The following is a 23,617-nucleotide window of genomic DNA, read 5'->3' as shown; positions in this document are numbered from 1 at the left end:
CGCGCAAGGTGTTCCGAATGTGGATCCGACCGTAGGAAGAAAAAGCTGTCCCTACGACGTTCTTTATCGTCGACGACAAGAGTACCTACGCTGTCCTACTAGGGAGGGATTGGATCCACGCCAACTGTTGCATTCCATCCACGATGCACCAATGCCTGATACAGTGGGATGGAGATGAAGTAGAAGTCGTCCGTGCAGATGATTCAGTCGAAGTTTCAACAGCCGGCATGGACATTTGGGAGACATCGAGCCAAGAGCCGCTCTCGGTGTATCAATTTGGACGGCTGGTGAGCGCATCGACGTGACGAAGAACGGGGTTAGGCTGGTCTTATCCACCGGCCTGACCGTGTAACACAAGCAAATGTCGATGGATAAACGTGGCGAGACCGATCCTTGTGATCGGCCCCAAAAAGATGTGTGGAGGGACATCACAAAACCTTCACCGAGAAAGCAATGGGAGGCCGATTCCAGGCAATCGGCCAAAATTATCCTCACCATCCATCCCTGCCCGGGTTCAACATATGATCCAACAGAGCCGATACCATCAATTCTCTTGACGAGAATCGGCTCGGGGGCACATAGAAGGATAAAACACGAGAAGAAGCAGGTCTCATCCTTTGATGATGGATATTGGAGTATGGGGGCCGATACACAAATCGGCCGAAAATTCAAAAATTTTCAAGCATAGCCAATGTGCAGACATCGACTTAAGAATCAATGGAGCAGGGGGTGGATCTTCCCTTCAAGGACCCCTAGTTCCCGTTGGCTGTCACGTTTTGACTCAGCATCTGTCACTTCCAGGGGAGAGTCTGGAGGGCGTCAGAAATGCGAGGACGTTCTCACCGGAAGTTGCTGCAGCCTGCCAAAGATAATGAGCCGATCTAATCAACAAGGCGCAAGGATTGAGCCGAAGAAGCTCGGGGGCGTTTGCCCTCGAAGGATCCTTTGCTACGGGAAGCCGATTTTGTTGATTCAGCGACAAGCCCGTGGCTCGTTCGTGGACACCGCCTCGAAGTCGGTAGATGGGCTGGTTAGAGTCATGATCAGGATCAACGATCCTTTTGGGGTGCGTCATGATGCGGAGCCGATGCACTGGTCGTCGACCTTAGTACAAGTGCGCAAAGTTGCCAAGTCGCCGCTTCGGCAGCACTATCAAAGGAATGTTGGCATGCAAATCAGCCGGGACCATGGAGCTGTGGGTCATCATCCACCGTATCGACTATCAACGGAAGAAAGGTGATCGGGCGGTGGCCCCGGAGATAGCTTTTTTGGACGTGATTGAGCCCGCCCGAAATATCAATGATCCGGGGAACCGATTTGTTGGAATCGGTAGATGCGGCACCACAGATTGGAAGTCGGTGATGGTCCATGCTTTATCCTCGCCTTGGCTGAGGCTCGGGGGCGACTCGCCCTCGAAAGTTTAGCCGATTTTGTCGAAATCGGCTCACTCTTCGATAACGACTCGTTCGAAAGACGATGGATTGTTGCGGAAGGAAGGCTGCCGGGCCGAGCGAGCGGAATTCGGAGAGGATGATGCGGCGAGAAGAATGTCGAAATTTAAAAGTTAATAAGGAGACCGGACATTATTTCGGGAGTTTTGCCGCTAGGTTTAACATGCCATCCGGAGAGATCCGCATTTGCAAGTCCTAGGATTTGCGCGATTATGGCTTGGCCTTGTTCGACGAGGAGTTTGGGTCCGGGTGGGTCCATCTTGAAATTTATCGTGAGGAACCGACACGTTGCCGTCGGCTTATTGGGCATTGACCGCATTGACGATCGGCGGGAATCAGTACGAAGGACAATCGGCTAAATTATCTTAGAAAGAAATCGGCAAAATCGAATTGGGGAATTTCTTCATTGATGTACCGGATTTCTTACACCAAAGAGCTGATTGCTCTCAAAAGGGAGTGCTAAGGGGATACATTGCCCCAACTATCGCTACCGATCCTAGCTAGGGGTCCTATCTACGGGCTGTCACGGCCCTCATCATCGCCTTCATCGCCGCCGTCGGAGCTGCGCTCCGGCCGGCTCGTCGTCGTTGCTCCGGGGCCGCTGCCGGCAGGACCTTCGTTGTCCTCATCCTCCTCGTCGTCATCGTCGCCGTCGCCGCTCGAAGTCACTCGATTCCCCGGCCGGGGGCAATGGCGCTTGGCGGCGGCTCGTCGGGAAGGCCGTCGTCGTCATCTTCCTCCTCTTCCTCCTCCTTCACCTCTTCGGAGGTGGTGAAGTCCGCCCGAGGAGAAGCGATCGTCATCGCTCTCCTCCTCCGGCTCCCCGTCGGCAAGGAAGCGGAGGTCGCTCTCCCCGTCGGTCGGGGGATTTGTCGTCCTCGGACCGAGACGGAGGAGTCAGTGGTCCTCTTTGTCCCACGCCGTTGGGGCGAGGATGTCGTACGCCGCCTGCGTACCCCACGAGGGCGTCGACTCCCGGATGGGAGAGGACACGTGGGAAAGATCCGGTGAAGAAGAAGAGGAAGAGGAAGAAGGCATGGTTGCAGAGGAGGGTTTTTTTTGGAGTACTAATGCGAAGAAGATGCAGGAATATAACTGTGCGGGGAGCGGTTAAATAAAAGGGGATATAGTGGAAGTTCAATGCCACGGTAGCTTCCGAGGAAGTGGTGCCCGAGAAGAAAAAAAAACCTGCCGGTCACGCGGAGAAGTTGAGAAGGCAGGGGCATCATGATGACGGATGCGCAACAGTTCTACCACGACATGACCCGACGAAAGCGTAATGATTTTGGAAATGTCATTTTCAAAACCAGGGGGGCATGTGTTATCACCAGGATTTGACCGAGTCAGAGGTGGGCCGCGATCAAGATGGACGTGAAGAAATATATATATAGAAGAAATACGTGAATCGGCCTTTTACCAAGTTGGGCTTAATTGCCCATGTATCTGTAACATATTAGATCGCATCTTAGTTTAGAAGTTAGAATTTTACTCGTGCACGGTTTAGTGCACGCCCACATTAGAAAATCCCCTGGACTATAAATATGTACCTAGGGTTTATGGAATAAACAACAACCAACGTTCAACCACAAACAAATCTCGGCGCATCGCCAACTCCTTCGTCTCGAGGGTTTCTACCGTAGGCGTCATGCTCGCCTAGATCGCATCTTGCGATCTAGGCAAGACAAGCCTCGCCTACGTTGTTCACGCGTTGCTCGTATCGAAGCCTTTTTGATGGCGAGCAACGTAGTTATCTTAGACATGTTAGGGTTAGCATTGTTCTTCATGTTACATGCTTTCGTAGTGCAACCCTTGCATGTCTAGCCGCCCTTACACCTATCTTGGGTGTAGGGGCGGCACCCCGCTTGATCATAGTTTAGTAGATCTGATCCGTTACGATTGCTCCTTGTTCTACAAGGATTAGTTTAATATCTGCAATAGTTAGGCCTTACAAAGGGGGGAGGATCCGGCCGGCACGTAGGGTGTCGTTCGTTGGCCCTAGCAGGGATGTTCCGAAGATCAACCTCGTGTTGGTTTTTAGGCCTTGTTTAGGATCGGCTTACGATCACCGTGCGTGGCCGCGAGGCCCAACCTGGAGTAGGACGATCCGATTATGCGGTGAAAACCCCACATCGTCGTAGATCTCATTAGCTTTACCTTGATCAAGCGAGACCACCATATATTCGGACACCTCGTCCGAATCATGGGTGGATCGGCTCTTTGAGCCGATTCACAGTGATAACCCGAGAGCCGATCGAGGCTCGTATTTAACGTTTACGTGTGTGCCCCTGCAGGAAACTAAGCGAGGCATCATCCACACCTTCCCCGACCAGGTATAGGTCGAGTGGCACGCCCCTGTGATAAACATCGGTGCGTGCGACCAGGAGGCTTTGCGGGCCGTCGCTCAGAGGGACTGGGGCCAGCCGCAGCCCTAGTTGTTCACGGCTCTACGGTGTTGCCCGTCTCTGCCCGCCAGTGGGTTTCTGACGTCAACACGGAGTCATCCTCGTTTTCATCAATCTGCCGGTGTCGGCATTAGTTTTTTTTTTTTTTTTTCTTTTTGTTTGAGCTTGGTTGTGCTGCGGCCTCAGCTGTTTCGTTGTATCGGTTGGTTGATATATTAATATAGCCGGCGAAAGCCTATTTGGAGACGAGGGTAAGATGGGAGCAGCAGCTGGTGGTGCAATCAGAGGATAAGCTGGAATTAGATGCCTCCGCCGGACACGTCAGCTGCACCCCCGTACTTTACACACGCTCGTGCTACTACGAATCTGGGCAGCTTCAGACCCACATGTCCATGATACAGCTCGCTTGCCCTCACGTCTACAAACTACCAGTACTCGCGCCAGTGGAAAATCAGGTTGCGGCCAATCGTGATGTGCTCACTTCTATTTTTAAGTTCGCTCGCGAGGAACGTGCAATACGCACGTGCGGTGTCGTCAGTTTTAGCGACTGCTGCTCATATTACTATTTTACTACCACTTCGAACGTGATTGGTTGCAGCATTTTCCGCATCTGGGGAGATCTTTTCGCTGGACCTATGTTGAACTGAGCCAAATCTAAAATCAAGCTATGCATATTGATTGGTTGCTAACATTTTTTCGATTTTGAGGGAGAAATGGAATGTTTGTGTTTGGTTGGCCACAAAGATGAATTTTGGTGTCGTTCGCACGATGTTTGGTTGCATGCCGTAAAGATGATTTCTCGCTTCTAATTTGCATTACTAACCTAAGCAAAGTGACGAGCAACGACATACCGTAGTTGGCGGGGAGGATCGAACCGCATCTCATCTCTTTCTTGAGTCGCTCCCTCCCGGGCGGCTCTGGAGACACCCTCCCATCTCAAACCCCCCGCCGCCTCCGGCCCCCGCCCCCCGCGCCGGCCGCCGCCGCCCTCTCCGGCCAGGCGGTAGCGGCGCCCTCCGCCGCTGCCCTCTCCAGCAGCGGCGGCTTCCGCCTCAAAGACGGCGGCTAGGATGGCGAGGTGTGGCCCGCTGGGTTCCTTGGGAGATGGGGAACTCCGATGGGAGCACAGGGCGGCACGGCTTTCTGGCTGAGGCCTGAGGTCCTTCATCGCTGTGGCGGCGACGAGGAGGTGGTGCGCCCCCAGCAAGTCTTCGACGAGCTTGGCAACGTGCTGGATAATCGGTTTGAGATCTAGGCTGAGGTTGATCTCGCTAGATGGGTTCAGCCACGGCCAAGGCAGCGTGGTTTGGCGGCTCTTCGGATCTCCATCACATGCAGTCTTGCGCCTGGACTGCCTCTTTCCTCTCCGGCCAATCCGGCATGGAGGCGACTATCAACGTGGGGGCATACTCATCTGCATTGTTGAATAAAGGTGGTTGTCCTAGGGTTTCTCTTGTGTGAAGATGACGACCTACCGGAGGCTGAGCTTTCTTGATCTGGCTAACGTCTTGAGTTCCGGAAGGTTCCCGTCGAATGTAACAGTGCACCTTATGCCTGGAGTTTGCTAGAATGGGTGGTATTCGGTCGTGCTCTCACATGGTTTTATTCTGACCGTTTGGTTCTGGAGGGAGCGGCGCGAAGCTCGTTCTTTCTCGCCACCAGGTGACATTTTGATCCATGGTGAAGCCAGAGGTGGAGAATATCATGGAGGCTGGATTGGAGGACTAGCAATGGAGGTTTGAATCTCTGCGTCTGTTGAGGAACTTGCTTGGTGACATAGGCATCCCTAATGGGCCCGCCGAAGAAGGTACCCGGGGTTCTACTGAAGGCCCACGACCCGAAGGATAAGAAGATTCGGAAGTCCAAGATACTATTATGGAAAGCTAGAGTTGTAATAGGAAGCATTATTTGTAATCTTGCGGGACGGGTTAGAAACCCTCCCGGACTCGTAAACTCCGTGTATCACGAATCCCTCGGCTCCACCTCCTATATAAGGGGAGTCGAGGGACAAAGAAAGGATCGAATCATTGTTTCACAAACCCTAGCTTTTACATCGTCGAGTACTTTTCGGCTGAAACCTTCGAGATCTACTTGCCCTCTACATCCAACGAAACCCTAGTCTACTACTTGTAGGCATTGACAAGTTAATACATTGTCACTTGGTGTTCCAGGTTTCACAACAGCGGTATGTTAGTGGGGGCGGCATCACATGTGAAGTTCAGAGTCTTAACTTTCAGGGTGAAAATCCAAGGTCTAGCCTTAATTAGTTGTACCTGGCAATGGCCTTGTTAAAGGCATTGTTTTGAGATCGAGACTATCTTCGGGTGAAAATCTAAATCTTTGATCGTGCAACGGCGATGCTTATGCACTGTTTTCTTTTTGGAACGTCGCTTTGGAGAGACCGGAGTTCGGTGTTGTCTCGATGGTGGTTGTATTGTTGTTGCTAGGGCTGAAACTCCGTAGTGAAACTTTTATTTCTTAGTTTCTTTTTTTTGGCTATGTGGATCTCGTGTTGTCATTAGAATATTGCGTTGTTGCAAAAGCTAAATATAATTGATATCTCTTGATATTAATATATTCTCTTTATTAAAAAACCTAAGCAACGTACTCAATGGCTGAGTCCAACAGTAACTGTGTTGCCGCATGATGTGACTGGTGGCACCGCCGGCACTAGCTCGGCCGTGTCTAAGCACCTCGCCGATTGTTGAATGGTCATTGAGCTGTAGCGATTAGGCCGGCGAGCTTCCGGCAGCGAACAGGGCCGCGACAAACAGCAACAACCCTAACCTCGTCTACTTCAATGACGCCGCGACAGAGCATGAATCACCAATTCTGTTTACTCCGGTGGACAAGGACGAGCATGAAGCAGAGGAAACAGAGATGCAGACCATGATAAAGTTGAAGTGCATAACAATCATCGATCCATTGCCCCAACTCCCCAAGGCGCAGTAGAAATAGGGAAATCGTTGGACTAGATTTTTCACCAAAATTGATGAAGTCTGGCTCATGTCCGGCGCGGCCGTCGCCCGCAAGCAGCTCGGCGATCGGAATCTGAAGTTTCAGTGACCGAACACGATAGGCTTCTCAGTAGCCGCCTGGTATCAGGAGAAAATGACTCTACAAATATTCAGATCATTCGGTATTCTGAACTCTGGTTGATAATTTCCATTGTCTCTATCTTCCTTGTGGCCCTCGCAGTTCAAATATTCCAACACAAAGCATCAACGAGGAGGTTTCATTGCAAAGCAGATGCTGAAACACGCGCTCGCTCCGGCTGGTCTTGAAGACGACGACCACTTGGCCGTGAGTCCTCACCAAGATGTGACTACTGCCGCCTCGGGGTGTCGTTTCTCACTTTCAAGACCGGCCGCTCATTGTCCTGACGACCACGAGGCGGCGAGTCAGCAGCCCGTACAACCATCGCGCCTGCTCGTGGAAACCTTCAGATAAATTCAGTAGCACTAGCTTGATGCGTATAAAGAAGTGGATGCCCATGGCGGCCACGAGGATGCGACCGACTAGCCCTCGGCGAACCCGGTGGCACTATGCGCAAGCGGCCTGGCGGTGCACCGGCGGCCTTCAGCTTCTCGATGGCGAGCGCAGCGGCACGGAGGCGGGCAGAGGAAGAGGAGAAGGGGATTAACGAGACTGAGAGGAGGATACGGGGTTCTAAGAGCATCTCTAGCGGAGCTTGTAAACACGCGAATTAAAAATTTGGAGTTCAGTTCACCAAACTCGTGTTTACGGATCGAAAAAATCTTGTCACATAGCATAATCCGTAAAACAAGAACTGAAAACTGAATTTGAAATGTTGCGGGGAAATTGATCGATGATCATATATATATATATAGATGGATTTGATGCTCAGATTGAGCATCGAAAGTTACATAATTCGAGAAATTAAACCTAAATTACTAAGTACACCGCCGGGCGCTACTAATTTGAACCAACATGCGGCCTAAATAATGGCCTATGCGCGGCGGTGCCGGCGATGGCGGAGCGTCACAGCGGCAGACGGCGTCGACGCTAGCTTCGAGGAGCTTCACTCCTGCTCGGCGTCAAGCTCGACTATCTCGAGCTTGACGCGGCGGACGCGTTCCTCCCGGTGGGTCACCTTGTAGGTTCCACTTCCGACGTTCCGCGTCGGTGCGGAACAAAGGGGGACGCGGCGGCGAGTCCCCGCCGCCCAATCCGGCGCCGTGGCCTACTGAGCCGCCACAGGAGGCCATCGCGCCGCTTTGGAATGTGGATGGGTGGTTGCGGCCTGCTCGATTGCTCACCGGAATACGTGGGAGGCGGCGGCGGCGGATGGATTGGAAGCGGCGGAGGGGAGTAGGGTTTAAAAACCGAAGTCCCCTCCGCGGCCCTTTTAATACGGGGCGGCCATGTAGTTTCTCGGGGGCCCGATCTCGTTATACGGGCCAAGCCGCGAGTTCGGGCTCCGTTCTGGCCCAATTTTAGCCCAAACCCGTATTATCGCTGGAGTTTTTCAGTTTTCGCCTCTTTTACGGGGCTGTGCTAGAGATGCTCTAAGAGCTGCACGCCAGAGCCACACCGGCGTATCCCCCTATCTCAGCCTGATAAAACAGCCAAATCGAACGTTTCTCTAAGGCTAACTTTTAAGCCGCTTTAAACATCATACGATGCAACAATTTGGTGCGGGCAAGTCCACCAAACTGCCAACATTTGACCCAGTAAGAACAAGTAAAGGTTTCACGAGCAACCAATCACATCCTTCAAGTACACTCGTGTACGACTTCCTGGTTAATTAATTTTATTAGCGTTTAGATGTGCCTAATAAGATGAATAAGTGTTTGTATCGTCGCTTCGTTCTAAATTAGTTGTCGCATTTTTTGATTGGATTTCACATTTTTTGCTTTGAAGTTGTGCATTTTCGACACATATTACCTTATTTAGTGAAACTACTACCATAATATTTTGATTATTACTGTTATATAGGGCATGCGTCATACGTCGATTCGGCGCAACAAAATGCGTAAATACTGGACAGTGTCATCGATTCCACGCTGTTCTCTTAATATTTTTGAATCCCGTTCATCACCCGACACCTTGCCCAGTAGACACGAATTAGAAAACAAGGGTGCAATGCTTATAAAATGTGTAATTTTCACAAATTTTCACTCGGCGGATAATTAATGTCACAAACGCATAATTAGAGAGTAAAAAGTAGAATTCACTTTTTTTCTTCAACAAGCGAATCTACAAATTGAAACGTAGGTAGATACATATGTACATATACCAAATTTTGACCAAAGCCGCGATAACAAATATAAAACCGAGGAAGCAGTTGCGAACTAGTATATCAACAACCACGGTAATAGAGAATACGCAAAATATGTCGACCATGTGTGTTATGTGATGTAGAGATGATGATTTAGAAATAATCTCGAGTATCTTGAAACGTGGAAACCAACGTAGGGCCAATTTGGAACAAAGGAAAAACATATGAATTTTGGAGATAGGATTTATATAAAAAAATTCCAATGGCATCGTTTGAAACAAAGGAAAAAAAATCACGATTCCTATGAAATTCGTGTTGGAGGAGTACTAACATGAGGTACCACCTCATGTTGACCTCATGTTTTCATCTCCTCACCCTCGCGTCTAAGATTTCTGTGCTTTTCTTAATTATTTAACATTAGATACAAGAAGTATTGCTGTTGCGATCCCTGGCTTCTCAGAGGTTTGACGGTGCGCGCATCGCCCGTGTGGGGCCGCCACCGCCCACCCTTTTTTTCTGCGTTATCATCTCAGGTCTCAACTCGGGCTGATCCATTCGTCACCGCAATTGAGAGAGAGAAGAGCGGGACGGAGCTGTAGCATTGCCGTCCACCTCGCCGGAGCCGGCGACGCCGTGGCTCTCCGCGGCGGACAAAGGGACGGCGAACGAGCCACGGACGAGAAAACTACTTAGGGTGGGTGCGGGTGTGCAGGGCTCGCCGCCGCCGGAGATGAACGGGTTGCGGCGGACCTTGGGGGGACGCTAGGGGCTATGGAGGACCGGCGGAGGTGGAGCTTTGGACAGTGCAAGGCGGGGGCGGTGGTGGTAAGTTCTTCTTATTCCTCTTCGTTCTAAGATGCCCCTGCAGCTAGGGTTCTCGGCGGGCGGCGGCCGCCCCTACTACTCTCGCCCTCGCGACCACCCACCAATGGAGTACACCATGGAGAATGCCCAGTTGCCCACGTAGTGGGAGCGCCAAGCTGTCTGGAACCGGCGTGATTAATAGGGAGAGTGGTGGTGGCGGCATGGAGGTGGTGCCGTGGGGGACAGCCGCCGTTGCTGGGGCAGAGGTAGTAGTGGACATCGGCGTCGGCGCGTCGCGGATCTGCTGCGTGAAGGCTACTGAGGGGACGGCCTGGGAGAGCAAGGTGCGCATGTAAGGACGTCTGGGACCAGCCCTGTGGATCAACATGGTGCGCATGAGCGAGATGCTTCCTTGGTCCCTCCACCATGTCAAGGAGGCCTACATGTGCGGCTTCTGAACCAGTAATTTCCACCCCCTTCGTCAATTCTGCACTAATCCACCCATCCTTCCTAGCTCTTTTCTCCATCCAAGTTCCATCCCTTGGTTTAGGGCTTTAGGCTGTCGAAAGGTGAACACTAAATTTTCTACTGATCTAGATATTATAGTGATGCTAAGTGCTATAAAAAGGGTAAAAGATTTCTTCAAAGAGATGGCAAAGTCGAATTAAAAATTGGAATATTAGAGCTTAGCTAATTAAAATATGCTAATATATGATACAACAAATGGTGTGCAACTTGCAGCAAATTAGTTCAGAGCTGATACAAAAATAGCTTTGCTAATTTTATATGCAGTAGTTGCAAATTTATATATTGTGACGTTACCAATTAGTCCACATCGTTTGTTGGTACTGAACAATTCTTGGCTATGGGGTGTCTCCTACCTAATTTCCTTTCTTATTTGAGAATATAGTCCTGCTGCAAATTCATTCAGTTCTTCTGCATTTTCTCTCAAAAATATAGAACCACATATTGTGGATGAATCAACTCTTGGTGCAAATACATATTATGAATTAAAAAAATTCCCTTACTGTGATACCAACATCAACATTGACACTAGGGTTTGAGGGCCATGATGGCCATTTATGCAACCGGATGAGTTTCCTCTGCTGATGATAAAAACATGGACATCGACTCTAGGTGTTAAGGCCGCCATGGCCACTGATGCGTGTGGCTACAACATAAGGTGTATGTGATTTTAATCAAATCATTTATATCTTGGTTGGAGTTCTGATTTGTCTACAAACCCCATCAACGTTTACTTTACGTATTTTCAATGTCACCTGGTTATCTTATCCGTGCCATTTTTGCTCCTCATTCAGCAAAATCCATAGAAGCGTGGCTGCTTAGTAATGTATTCAGAAGGTTTTTGTTAGTTCAGTACTTGCAAAAGGTTGCTCCATTTTGTCTGTAAGGTTGATGCTTTCATCGTATTTTCAGAAATATAGTTTCCTTTTTATGATATCTTCTATACCTTAATATTATGTCTTCGCTACAACCTACTCACAACTCATGATGTTAAAGAATAAACTTTAGCTGGACTTGAAGGAAACACGTCAATCCTTCCTAATTCACATCTCTTATTGTCTTGGGAGTATCTACTTCGAAATGAATATGCATGGTACATATCTCTGTTGAAGACAAAGAGAAATATCTCATAAGAAGATCAGTACTTCCGGAAAGTTGAGCTCACTTGTTTTAGTTGTTTTTTGTATATCTCATAAGAAAATCTGTTTTTTTTTTTAATCTTAGATCCAGATTAGCAGCTTGTGAACTGGCCATGTTAATGTTACAGAAAATGATACGAGCTCAGTGGAGCAAAAAAATCAATTTTACTACAATTTTGCCTGCCATAGCATCAACACAGGTTTTGTCGGAATGAATTTAATTATGTCCTCATTATTAATGTTTACATTTAGATGTGTATCTTACTTTCTTTCTAGAGGATATGTGTTATCGAAGGCCACATGTAGGCAGAGATATTGTATAACACTCTAAAGTTTGATGTTCTATAGCGGATTCTTTTCCACAAAATAAAATTAATGTTTGTACCTTTCACATGTACCCGTCATTCTGAAGTTTGATGTTCCCAAAGGATTTCTTTTTGACAAAACTTGGTGTATATCTGTATCTCTGATATATTCATTGGTATGTTTTTTTTATTTTACTTCTGCTTTGTCAAGGCCATAAATATGTTGAGGCTAGGAATATTCAGCTAGGAAGATGGGAGTAGAAGAGGAGCAACGCGAGATGGCTTGTGCAACATGAATAGAGCTGCCGCTCCAAACATAGGTGAGCTACTTCATCTTTGACTTTTTTTTTCTGGTATTTTAGACATGATTTTACAAGGAGAGAAGGATATGCTTCTCTGGTGCACTAAAATTAGTCCTAAATAATTAGCTTCCATATGGAATTGTTGATGCCTGCAACCGATAAGATCCCGAAGTTTACTTATTAGTTGTATACTTTTATGATATTGTTATTGAGCTTGATCATTGGATGGGTTTATTTGATGCTGATGGGGTGGCGGTATTGCCCGTCGTGATTCTGTGGAGTCGTTAACGGTCATGCTTAATAGATGTAATGTGTTGGTTAAGCAGTTCAGGATGACATAGGTTTCTCGTCTGGCGAATTGAGCTTGCTGCTCAGCCTATTCGGCATTAGAATTGCCGGGTCTCATTCGATCGATCCTAATGCCTATAGGCCCTCCTATGACACTTCGGTCGTCCGTCTTGATTCTTGGTGATTTTGATGAAAGGATATAACCTTTGCAAACCGCTCTTATGTTTTGCAGTATCCTTTGCTTTTCTCCTTATAGTGATAAAGGTTTTTTGGGGGGTATGGAAGTATGTGAGTGTTCATGGTGGTGTATCTGGTGGTCGAGCTGAAGTTAGTATGTTGTAGTATTATACTGTTACAAATATCGTTATAGCATGGGTTGATAAGAAATTTCAGAAAGAAAAGTGATGTTTTTTTGTTGAAACGACAACGCGACAGTCTGAACATCATGTTATTATTTTTGCTTTTATCCACCATTTGGCTTATCCACCTGTGCTAATCTAGAGTGTCTTTCCGTTATAGAGAACAAGCTTGTGAACTTCAGGCGTTGTATATCTCTCCAAACCGCAGGTGCGGTACTTCTATCTCCCTGTAATTTTTATGTGCCTCGGATTTACAGAACCTTGAGAGAGCGCTGGGCAATGGACTGAATCCTCTCTACATACTTAACTCACGACACTCAGGTCGGTGTCACTGGTTGTACATGTTTGCATCCACCGTGTGGGTGGCCACCACCACAAACTGCTGTGGAACCTGGACCCTTGGGATGTGGCCTCTCTTGCGAGTCAGGAAGAGATGGTAGAATAGAAACGTAGGGAGATGGACTGTCGAACCGAGAAAGTAATTTGCGCTACCTAACAGGAATGAGCAAATTGAATTGATCTGGAAGGCTTTTTTTTTTGTATTCTCATGATGATTCTACGAGGGGTCGGTTATACATCTGTGGCGCGCTAGCAAGTGCTAAATAAGTCTATCGTGTATTAACCCAGTTGTGATTTCAAAGTTTAATGCTACATAGCTTTTAAATTGGCATTCTCTTAGTTCAGTTTGAGTGGCAGTATAAAAAGTTGATCCGCCTTGCCAAGGACAAAAAGTCGAGCTCTTAATTGATGCCTCTTGTGTGTATCCTTTTTTTAGTATGATTCTAGACTTAAATATTCTTTTTCTAACTACAACTGTTTACTTAAAGGATTGCATGCCACAAGGACTTCAATAGTTGCAGTTATCCTATTGATAGTCTTCACCAATGCCCATGCTATCAACATGTATGGTTGCATATTCTATTTGGAAGGGCTATGGACCACAATCAATTGAAGATAAACGGAGGCTATGTATGTTGTTGTGAAGCCTAAATTTTAATTCTGTTGTTTAGTCTCCAAGCCCTATACACCAAATACTAAGAACTTCGATAGTGGGAATTCTGCAGATTGTATGTTCTGAACTTATAGGTGAACTTGGAGATGTTCCTATGGATCTCGATTATATGAAATGTTTCCTTGGTTGGCATTTCATGAGTTAATGACTTTCGTACTTTTCATGCGTTCTAATGTCTTCATGTTTTCCATCTCAACTTACTGCTTTTCCTTTTGGCAGGATGTAGATTCAGAACACTTTGAGACATCACCTCTTTATGCCAAAGGGAATTGATGATGATGTGACAACATGAAGCTAACAAGGTCTAGCAGATAATTATAATGCAGTGACGAGTGAAAATGAGAGAGCACTACCAGAGAAATGCTACATAGCTTTTTAAGTGGCATTATGTTAGTTTAGTTTGAGCGCAAGTGTAAAAGTATGTCTTTCTCACATCCTTAAAAACGTTAAAAAAAAGAGCCCTTCACTGATGCTTCTTGTGTGTATGAGTGTCTCCTCCGGTTTTACTTACGATTGTAGACTTAGCATATTCACTACTATAGAACAATCAATTTTATCTTTATCAGTGTGAGATGGACAAGAGACGATTACATCACTGACATCATATGCATGCATCATGTTTTTTGAGTTAAAGTATAGACTGCATGTGATATATAGACCAGGTTCTTATTTATTGTGGTCATGTAGTCCACTATGATATATCAGACGTATAGATGTATTTGAGTGATACAACGTTTGGCAGGCGGCGCGGCGAAGCGCGCTTGCCCATCTAGTTTAAATAACGGTTTTTGAAGTGTTCCTATAGAAATCTAGGGTACATGGCATAATTTTTCTATTCTTTCCATGGACCTACTCGGTCTGATGTATTAGTACGGGAAAAGGTAGAGGTTGTTTTGTGACATGTACCGCAGCGAAATCACATCGCAATAGTTTTTGTCTGTTCGTCCTCGCATTACCTAGATACACAGGGAGGACCACACGATCCCGTGCAACCAAGAATCATTCGTTCGTAGTAGTACAAAAATATGCGTAAACTATCCGGCCCCTCGCGCCTCCAAGGGGACGTGACGCCACTCCAAACAAACAGAAAAAAAAGGCCGCACTCATTAACCCCCACTGACAACCGGGCCCCATGCCACCCCGGTCCCACGTGCCAGAGAAGTAACTGCCACCAACCCCGGAGGTGGTCCCGGGACCAGATCAAATCGACAGCTGGGCCCACGGCTTGCCTCACGGGACAAACAAACACGCCACAGTGGACGCCATTCCTCGCCCGGGCCCGCATGTCATCCGGACGCGGCTCGAGGTACGCCCAATCTGGGTACGGACGGCCGGATGCGCGGGCGCCGATCGGACGGCCAGGAGCAGCCCGTGGGATATTATCGCGTCCACGAATAATATAAGGCTACGACGAGTCAACAAGAGTGAGGAAAATCACGGGGAAAAAAACTGCGGACAAGAGAGGAAGCGAGCGCTGCAGCAGGAGCAGCAAGGTGAAGGTGAGATCTCCAATCCTTCCAGAACCTTCCGGATTCGTCGACCCCTTCACCAATTCCCAGCCGCTGCAGATGCGCGCGGACTGCCTCTAGGTGGCGGCGGCGGAAGGGAGCTTCGACAGACAAGGGGGCCTGCCTTCATACGTACGTACGGCTGGGGCCTTCGTCCGCGCGTGCGCAGCCAGTTCCTCGATCTACCGCGAGGTGAGCTCTCCCCGACGCTTCTAGATCCCTTCCGGGTGCTCATCGGTTGCATTGACTCTGATTCGCGCTCGCGCCTGGGGGGTTTTTGTGGGGCTGCTCGACTCAGCTGCTAAAATTCAGCTCGATTTCGTCAGTCCAAGTGACGCTGCCGGGTATCTCCAGCAATTTTTCTTCGTTTCATCTCGCTGAGTATTATAATGATTGGATTGGATTCGGTAGGTGTGCGCGCGCGCGCGGGCGTGCGTGGTCCGTCTCCACATGTGGGTGGATTAAGCGTCCCGAATTTAATTCACTCTGATGCTTACTGCTTGTTAGTGCTACTGCTTGCTTACTTCGATTTCCTCATGGAAGTGCCCGCATCGCATCAAGCTTGATCGGCTGAGCCGCTGGTTGGAACTGAATTAACTGCTAGCCTTGGGCCTTTTCTAGCTTTGTTAGTTCTAGATGCCTCTGACTGTACGCGATGGTGGAGGGGAATCCCATTGGATTGGATTTGTGTTGCTCTAATGAGTACCGGTTTACGGATTTCGACCTGCCTGTTGTTTTACTATTGCAATTTGCAAAGTGAACCCTACTTCTGGGGTCGTTTTTTTGGCGTTCCAGCCATTTCACTTCTACTATCATCTTCTGCACGTATGTCAGTATGATCCTTCTGCGCTTTGGAATAGAATGAAGACGGTTTTATTTTCGGTAGTACTGAAGAATGGTATGGAATTTCATGAGCACACATTTTCTTACTAGTTTTTTCAGTGATTAAATATTGCACATGCATATATTTTATGATTATAAGTAAGCCTTCTTCATTTACTGGATACGGCACTCATAATTTGGCCCCTCCTGAGACAATGCTTCTTGCTCTGGTACTTTTGTATCCAAAACTATGAAATGTGCCAATTTAGTGCTTTTGCCCATGCTTTGCTGTAAAACCCATACCAAGTGACTACGCTTAGCTCAGCACTTTAGTTTCTCATCTTTTGGCAAAAAGTCCTGTTATGTTTGGTTTCTTTTGTTTGTTCTCAACTGGAACCTTGGTGTGTCTACTTCCTTATGCACTGGTGTGAACCTCTAAGATTTATTTGCAGGCTAGCTTTTCCATTTCTTGAAAAATGGGAAGAAGCCAATTTCTATGTATAATAGAGCTTTCTTTGGCACCTCATAAATCTTAATTCTTGTCCATACATACATTTCGCAATTTGATACGTCATAAATATTCCATAACCTCTTATCCTCAACCATTACTAGTATACCAGTCCATCTTCAATATCAATACAACTGGAATTGAGATATCTAATCAGAGAAACCACAATTATTGTGTTGTGTAAATGTGCGATGCATTTTTTTTTTGTGTAAGCCAAAATCACAGAAGTTGTTGCCTGCAGTTTATTCATTGTCATTTGCTGGATTTGTTTTGAGTTCCTCATAAATGTAGTACTTAAGGCCAAGGTTTTTTGAGTCGCCGAGCCAATCGAGTTGTCAGCCCTCATGCTCGGTGATTAGTTGACGAAAGTTGCTGTATAGTCGCTGGGTAGTCACGAGTCGCCCTGATTTTGAGAAAACGACTTGGTGATTAGTCGGCGGCAATACAGCAACCAATCAGCAACTCAAAAACCTTACTTAACGCCATTTCTTTCTTTCTCAGTAAACAGCTCGCGTCTTTGTTAATTTTGCATTGTCTAATATCTTACTCTACCTTCAACAGTTCTATCTGGTAGGACTAGAAGAATCTCTCCAGAGAAGTTGCTGCCCTTTGTTGTTCAGTACGTTTGCCTCAATTTTTGAATTCTGGAGAAGAGCTGCATCAGTTCACTGTCAAGATGTCCATTGAAGAAAGGAAATTAAATTTGATAAACAAGACCACTGCATTAAATCCTAATGCGGTGGAGTTTGTTCCTTCATGCCTCAGATCTGTGAGCGATGCTTCAAACAGACCCGACACAACCAAGTTTCATGTCTCAGGGTCCTCGAAGGATACCAGTGCAGACAAACCAGAGTCCGCTGTACCAAGTAACCCTGATGAAGAAGCACATCGGTACTGGCAAGACCAGCTTCCAGATGATATTACCCCTGATTTCAATGTTCTTGGACAAGATGAGACTCCTGGACATGACAGTCTTTCACTCGCGGGCTTGTCAATGAACGATGGATTTGCCTCTTCAATATTTTCTCCAAACCAGACACCAAAAATGCACCATGCTTCTCCTTTCGTTAGGGACGCACTAGGTGCACGCGCAAGAATTGAATTTTCTGGCCCAGAACAGCCACAAGGTACTATTATGAGTCCAACTGCAAGTACTATGAGTCCAACTGCTGCTCCCTGGGTAAAGACGGTAAGAAATGGTGGACAATATGGTGGTGCAAACAGAAGGGATGCTAGTCACTACAATGGAGATTCTAGCATTGGTACATTTATTTATGAGTGTAATTTTCTTTAAGGAAGGTGATTTTATAAACGCTAACCTCTCCCCTTGGAATTCAGGATCCCCACTGCAGTCTGATGCTTATTACAGAAACCGGCGTAGCTTTAGGTCAACTATGGACATCATGACTCAGCTGGAGGTCTGTCTTCATTAATCCATCATCCAAATCATCTCTTCTTTTTAAATTTCTATCTTCCCAAGGCTCCTACTGTCCCTGTGCTTGGGTTCGCAAGAATCACTAAAAAAAGGAACTTGCTGTGGCTCTAACCAGGTGCCTATTTTCACATTTTTAAGGCTAACTAATGTGTTTTCATTTGGTAGCAAAGTGTTTGCGTTTTTAAAGTGGTAATGAACTGCATAGTGTATGGTTTTACAATTTACGTCTATTATGAAGAAGTTCAATATCAGCTAAGCTCTCTGTTATAGCTTATGACAAAACTTGGAACTTTTTGTAATAGCACCTGTTGTTTGAGTGAGTGTTAGCATAATGAATATACCTTGTTTGTTGTGTCATCCAATTCATGCAAGTGTACACCATCATCATGCACTATTTGGTTATATCCACTCACTAATCTGGAATACATATTCAATTGATTTTGTACTCAATGACGAGCTATAGGAATCTCATATGTCTTGAACTTTTTGGTTGCTTGCTTGCTATCCTTGACAAAATTTTGTGCCAAATGTTTGGCAAGCATCAAATTGAGTCATAGTGATCTGTTAGCCAGATCCAGTCGCACCCACAAGTGTGACAAGGTTTGGCAACAAATATAGTTGTGAAATGTGAGGTATGGTGCTACCATGGTGTAGGCCACAGGTTTGGCGAAGAACCAAACACTGGTCTAAGAAAGTTAAGCATGCCTAACTCATGTGTGGCGAGTTGTGGCAAGTAATTATGCACCATCTTACTACAGAAACTAGCCTGCCATGGTATCTCTACTGAACTATGTACTTAAAACGAGTACTCCTTATGTTATATGAGACTCTACCTACGTATGAGTTACTTGAGTAGTGATGTGAAACCTAAGTATAAACTTGGCGAATTCCTTATGTTGCCCTAATTTGGAACCACTAGACACTTTCTCTTGGTGTACAGGACTACAAGCCACTGATAAAAAATATGCATGTTGTTAGACAGGTAATTATCAGTGCTAGATACACTACTGTGCAACTGATGTATCACTCTCCATAAATGATGTTTTGGTGAATCTTCTAATATCACTTGCTTGCGTTTTCATTGGACTTTCTATGAAGCCCAGAAAACTAGAACGACATCTATTAATAGTTATTATGACAAATCAGTCTGATTATCTGTGGAACAAGTTCATGATAGAAACTGACTTGTAAAACTTATCGTATATTCATTATACAAAGTGTTAATTCTCTGTTGTAGTCATCATGATCTATTAGTTCAGATCAATCAAATTATTTTATACCCTAGAATGTACCGAACATAATTTCATTGATTATTATGAAGTTAATCTCCTGACAAAAAATATCTCCTATTTTATTCACTACAATATAATGATACCTTGGCTCACATATGTACTTTGTGACCTAACAGCCATGTTGAATGTTGATGCCAAATTAGTTATGTGATCTGTCCGTGGGTCAACAAAACCAATATGTTCTAATTTTCTCTGGAATATTCATCTGCATAGTGATCTGCTTTAAACACTTGTTTTAATACTATCATTTGTTCTATAGCAGAATAAAGTTGATGGACGACTCAATCAGAATCTCAGGTCACTGTCATTTGGACATTCAAGTCCTCCATCACCAGTATCATATACTCAAAATGGTCTTGCGAACTATAACAAAGAGGCCTTTGGTCTGCCGCCAAACAGTACATATAGATCTCATTCAGCTATATTCACAGATGATATGATTTCACCTTCAGCTGGCCGGGAACGTTTATCCCTAGATTCTCCAAGAGGGAGGTACAAGACAACTAATTTGCCTGTTGTTGGTCTTGGTTCAAGCAGAGGCTCTCAGCTGCTGGGTGGCTCATACAATGGTAATCATGGTATGGTCTCAAACAGTACACTGCAAAACACTGCTGGAGTTCAAACAGGACCAACTTGGCTTGAAACAGATGCTACGGGTAGTGTTGTTGAATTATGCTACATGTTTTTTCATGAATCTGTGGCATCTTTCATGCCTAGTTGCCTTATTGTTTGAATTTTCTTATGACAGCGAACATGTTTTCGGAAAAGGATGACATTCATGATTTTGCAAGTCTAAGACATGCACTTCTTGAACAGGTAGATATATTACGGAGTACATTTTTTGGTAGAAGATGTAATACTCTGAGACACTAGATTATTGAAATTGAGCCCAAATTGTGGTGCATGCTTTTTATTTTCAATAGCATAGCCTTTTTTTTTTTATCTGTAAGAGAATATATATGGTAATGTTAAGTTAGTAAAAGTAGTCATTGTGAAGTACTAAAATAGTTCAGATAATTCAATTATGTCACAATTTTTCATTACTAGCATCTTCTGTTATACTGTAGTATAAGATGATTGTCACTTTGCATTTAGTAACAGTTGCAAAAACCTAGACCCGGAAATTATAGTTGCTCATGGTTGGTAGAATGAAATCACTACCCACTAAAATTACATTGCGTTGTCACTTGATATATGACAATACAAGAGTTCTTTGTAATGTGATCTCTAGCACGCTACATTGAGTTATAGACTAGTTATATTTTATATGGACCATTTCACTGTAAATATTAAATTTTGTTTTATGTTTCCTGTCGGTCATATAAGAACTGCACGTGAATCTTAAATACCCTGATTTTAGCGTTCATTTATGTGCCAGCTCAGTAGTAGCTTCTGAAAATACTGTTTGAATTGTGTGTATTTTTTTTTCGACTTCTGGTTATGTTTGCTCACGGTGCTGCCATCCACTGAAAATTTTAGCAGGATAGGCAAGCTTTTCTAACTGGTGGCAATCCTTTAGCAAAGGAACTAAATATTAAGGAGCTATACTCTATCCAAAGCAGATTAGATCAGGAGAAGGCTAGAGAAACTTTATATCAGCAGAGGTCAGCACCAATTTCTCCATGATGTCATCGCTTATTAATTGATCGTCATGTTTATATATATTCTTATGATGTTACTCCCGCCGTCCCTATGCATGTGACATCCTTGTTTTTCGTGTTTTAACTTTGACCGCTAATTTGACAAATAATACATGTGTCACGTGTTATAAAAATTAAACCATTAGAAACTTTATTCGAATACAAATTCAATGCTATAAATTTGGTAACATATGATCTACTCCCTCCGTCTATAAAAGGATGTCGAATATTTATCTAAATTTGGATGTATCTATACACTAAAAAGTGTCTAGATACGTCTAAATTTAAACAAACTTGTGACATTCTTGTATGGACAGAGGTAGTATATTTTGCTTGTCAAACTCAGACTTCGAAATAAATGGGGATGGAGTGAGTATCGTTGTATAATTAACACATCTACACATACAAACTGTTCTGTATGTAATTTTGCACAATTCAAACTTCAAATGCCACACCAGGCTTTCTTGGTGAGCACGCAGTGGCTGGGCTTTTTATCCAAGATTACACTAGAACTCCATTTCGAGAGAACGCAAAAGCTTGCATCTCAATATATTTAACATTAGAAGATTATATTCTTAAATCATGATCTGTTTGCATGTATTTTTTATTTATAAAACTTATTTGAGATAAGAACTGTGCTCAGATACCGTCAACATAGTATGTTCATTATAGGGAAATACTATAATTCAACCCGTACAGATAGCTCGCATTGGTGTTTAAGATCTTGAAATTCAACAGTTAGTGGCTAGATATTTTGTGTACCTTTACCCCATTAAGGAGTATTACTATGTACCTCCTTTTGAGGTAGCGCTGTAGCTTCATACTGTTACTCAATAAATCAGGACCAATCGCTGCCCATGTATATGGTAGTTCAGTACCCCACAAATGGATAAACCCTGATGCTCTGTTGTGCCATAATTCTCACAGCATGATCTATCTGTTCAAGAATGCTAAAAGAATTGTACACAAAAACTAATGCATTTGCCTGCTTTCACCAGATTCCAAATGCCAGAGTTGCAAGGTCTCATCCAGGAGCAGAATCCCCCCATCGACCTTTGTGGTCTTCATGCAAGCGAGGCGATGCAAGTCCTGAACTATGAACTCAACAACCGGAGGAAGATTGCTCGCTCCACCGGCCGCAGACTCCAAGCCATCATAATTGCAAGCGCCCGGACCCCTGCAAGGATGACCGCTGCTGTGGAGCAGTACCTGATGGAGCACGGCCTTCAGTACACGCAGGCGCAGCCAGGCATCTTCCGCGTCCTGCTGCAGTGAAGTACTAGCAAGATGTCGGCAGGCTCTAGATGTTTGTTGGACACGATCTGATGAAAGAAAAAAGACAAAAAAAAATGACCTGTACTTCTGTATATGGCAGAGATGAGTAGCAGAATAGAAAATGATACAGCAACAATAGTGGGTTGTAATGTCGGTATATCAAGTTTTTTGTCAGCAAATATGTTGTAAAATTTGCGGAATTAGGTGATATGTTCTTTCACAGTGATTGTGGAAGTGTTGCATCTCATTCTATGGCGGTGTTGAACTATGTGTCTACGTTATGACCAGCTGACGACCTGCAGGGCTTTTGTGTAGCTGCCCACAAATTATCCCGACCGAAGAAGGTACATTCCCTGACGTCGTTCTACGGTTCTCCTTTGAGGCTTTGTTCGGTTCCATGGGTTTGCTTTCACAGGTGGTTTACATCCAGGTGGGACTATAGTTGATCCCTCCCTGTCACTCTTTTCCCCGCGAGGGTTTTAGAGCATCTCCAGTCGCTCCCCCAGGGTTTTAGAGCATCTCCAGTCGCTCCCCCGAGAGTCCCCCAGTACCCCTTTCTTATTCGCCAGTGCTGCCTTTTTCTCCCACTTGTCCCTCAAGAGCCCAAATTCTGTTGGATTGGCCCGTTTTCCACTCTCTTTCACAAGTTCTCTCTCCCCACCTCTCCGCCGTGCTCTCCGCCACCTTCACCACCGCCTCCCCTCCACTTCTCCCCCGTCCATAGAAAAGCTATTCGCCGCCGCCTCCACCACCGCCTCCCCTCCACTTCTCCCCCGTCCATAGAAAAGTTATTCGTCGCCGCGCCAACCTCCTCTGTGCTGCCCGCGGCTCTGTGGCTATTCGCCGGTCCAGAAACTCCATGGTCGACTGCATTTCTACCGCGACCCCGAGGTGTTCAGCCTTTTGCCTGCTCGGCCATGGAATGGGGCTAAAACTACAGGCTTTCGCCGAGCCGATGGAAGAGGAGGCTGAGGCTGACACCAAGGAGGACGAGGAACATATGCAGACCTCACCTGCCTGGCCGGCATGTGCGCGCGGAATGAGAAGCCGCGTCGTGGCAGCTCGACGCGAGGTCACCGGAAGTACAAGCCAAGGCAGCGTATGGAGGGCTACTGCATGTTGTACGCCGACTACTTCGCCGATGAACTATTGCACGGCACGTGCGGTAGCCGGATGAGCCGGACTCTCTTCCACGACATTGTGGAGGCTCTCCAAGTTTATGATCCCTACTTCAAATGTAAGAAGGACTGCACCGGCATGGTAGGATTTTTCTTCACTGCAAAAGTGTACAGTGGCTATGAGGTTGCT

General features: G+C 45.8%; 1 protein-coding gene and 1 long non-coding RNA gene across 6 annotated transcripts; both read left to right on the top strand.

Moving 5' to 3' along the window:
* Positions 1-12,899: 12,899 nt before the first annotated feature.
* Positions 12,900-14,433, top strand: LOC124701512. Its single transcript, XR_007002086.1, has 2 exons — positions 12,900-13,025; positions 14,049-14,433. It is a non-coding gene; the product is annotated as an uncharacterized LOC124701512 (long non-coding RNA).
* Positions 14,434-15,271: 838 nt separating this feature from the next.
* Positions 15,272-22,556, top strand: LOC124701510 (polyadenylate-binding protein-interacting protein 7-like). Of its 5 annotated transcripts, none has more exons than XM_047233586.1 (8): positions 15,273-15,529; positions 17,229-17,929; positions 18,006-18,085; positions 19,657-19,691; positions 19,932-20,050; positions 20,143-20,210; positions 20,874-20,998; positions 22,033-22,556. In XM_047233586.1, the coding sequence occupies exons 2-8, from the start codon at positions 17,344-17,346 to the stop codon at positions 22,307-22,309; spliced, it is 1,290 nt and encodes a 429-aa protein (XP_047089542.1). In that variant the 5' UTR covers positions 15,273-15,529; positions 17,229-17,343; the 3' UTR covers positions 22,310-22,556. The 5 variants fall into 5 exon arrangements, with proteins under 5 accessions (XP_047089538.1, XP_047089542.1, XP_047089541.1 ...); XM_047233585.1 differs by having other exon boundaries at positions 19,654-19,691; XM_047233583.1 differs by having other exon boundaries at positions 15,274-15,328; positions 15,398-15,529; positions 19,657-20,050.
* The last annotated feature ends 1,061 nt before the right edge of the window (positions 22,557-23,617 follow it).

The sequence above is a fragment of the Lolium rigidum genome, chromosome 3 (genome assembly GCF_022539505.1).
Source record: "Lolium rigidum isolate FL_2022 chromosome 3, APGP_CSIRO_Lrig_0.1, whole genome shotgun sequence".
NCBI classification, from domain to species: domain Eukaryota; kingdom Viridiplantae; phylum Streptophyta; class Magnoliopsida; order Poales; family Poaceae; genus Lolium; species Lolium rigidum.
The sequence above is the reverse complement of the archived record's forward strand: the minus strand, read 5'-3'. Positions and strand labels throughout refer to the sequence as shown.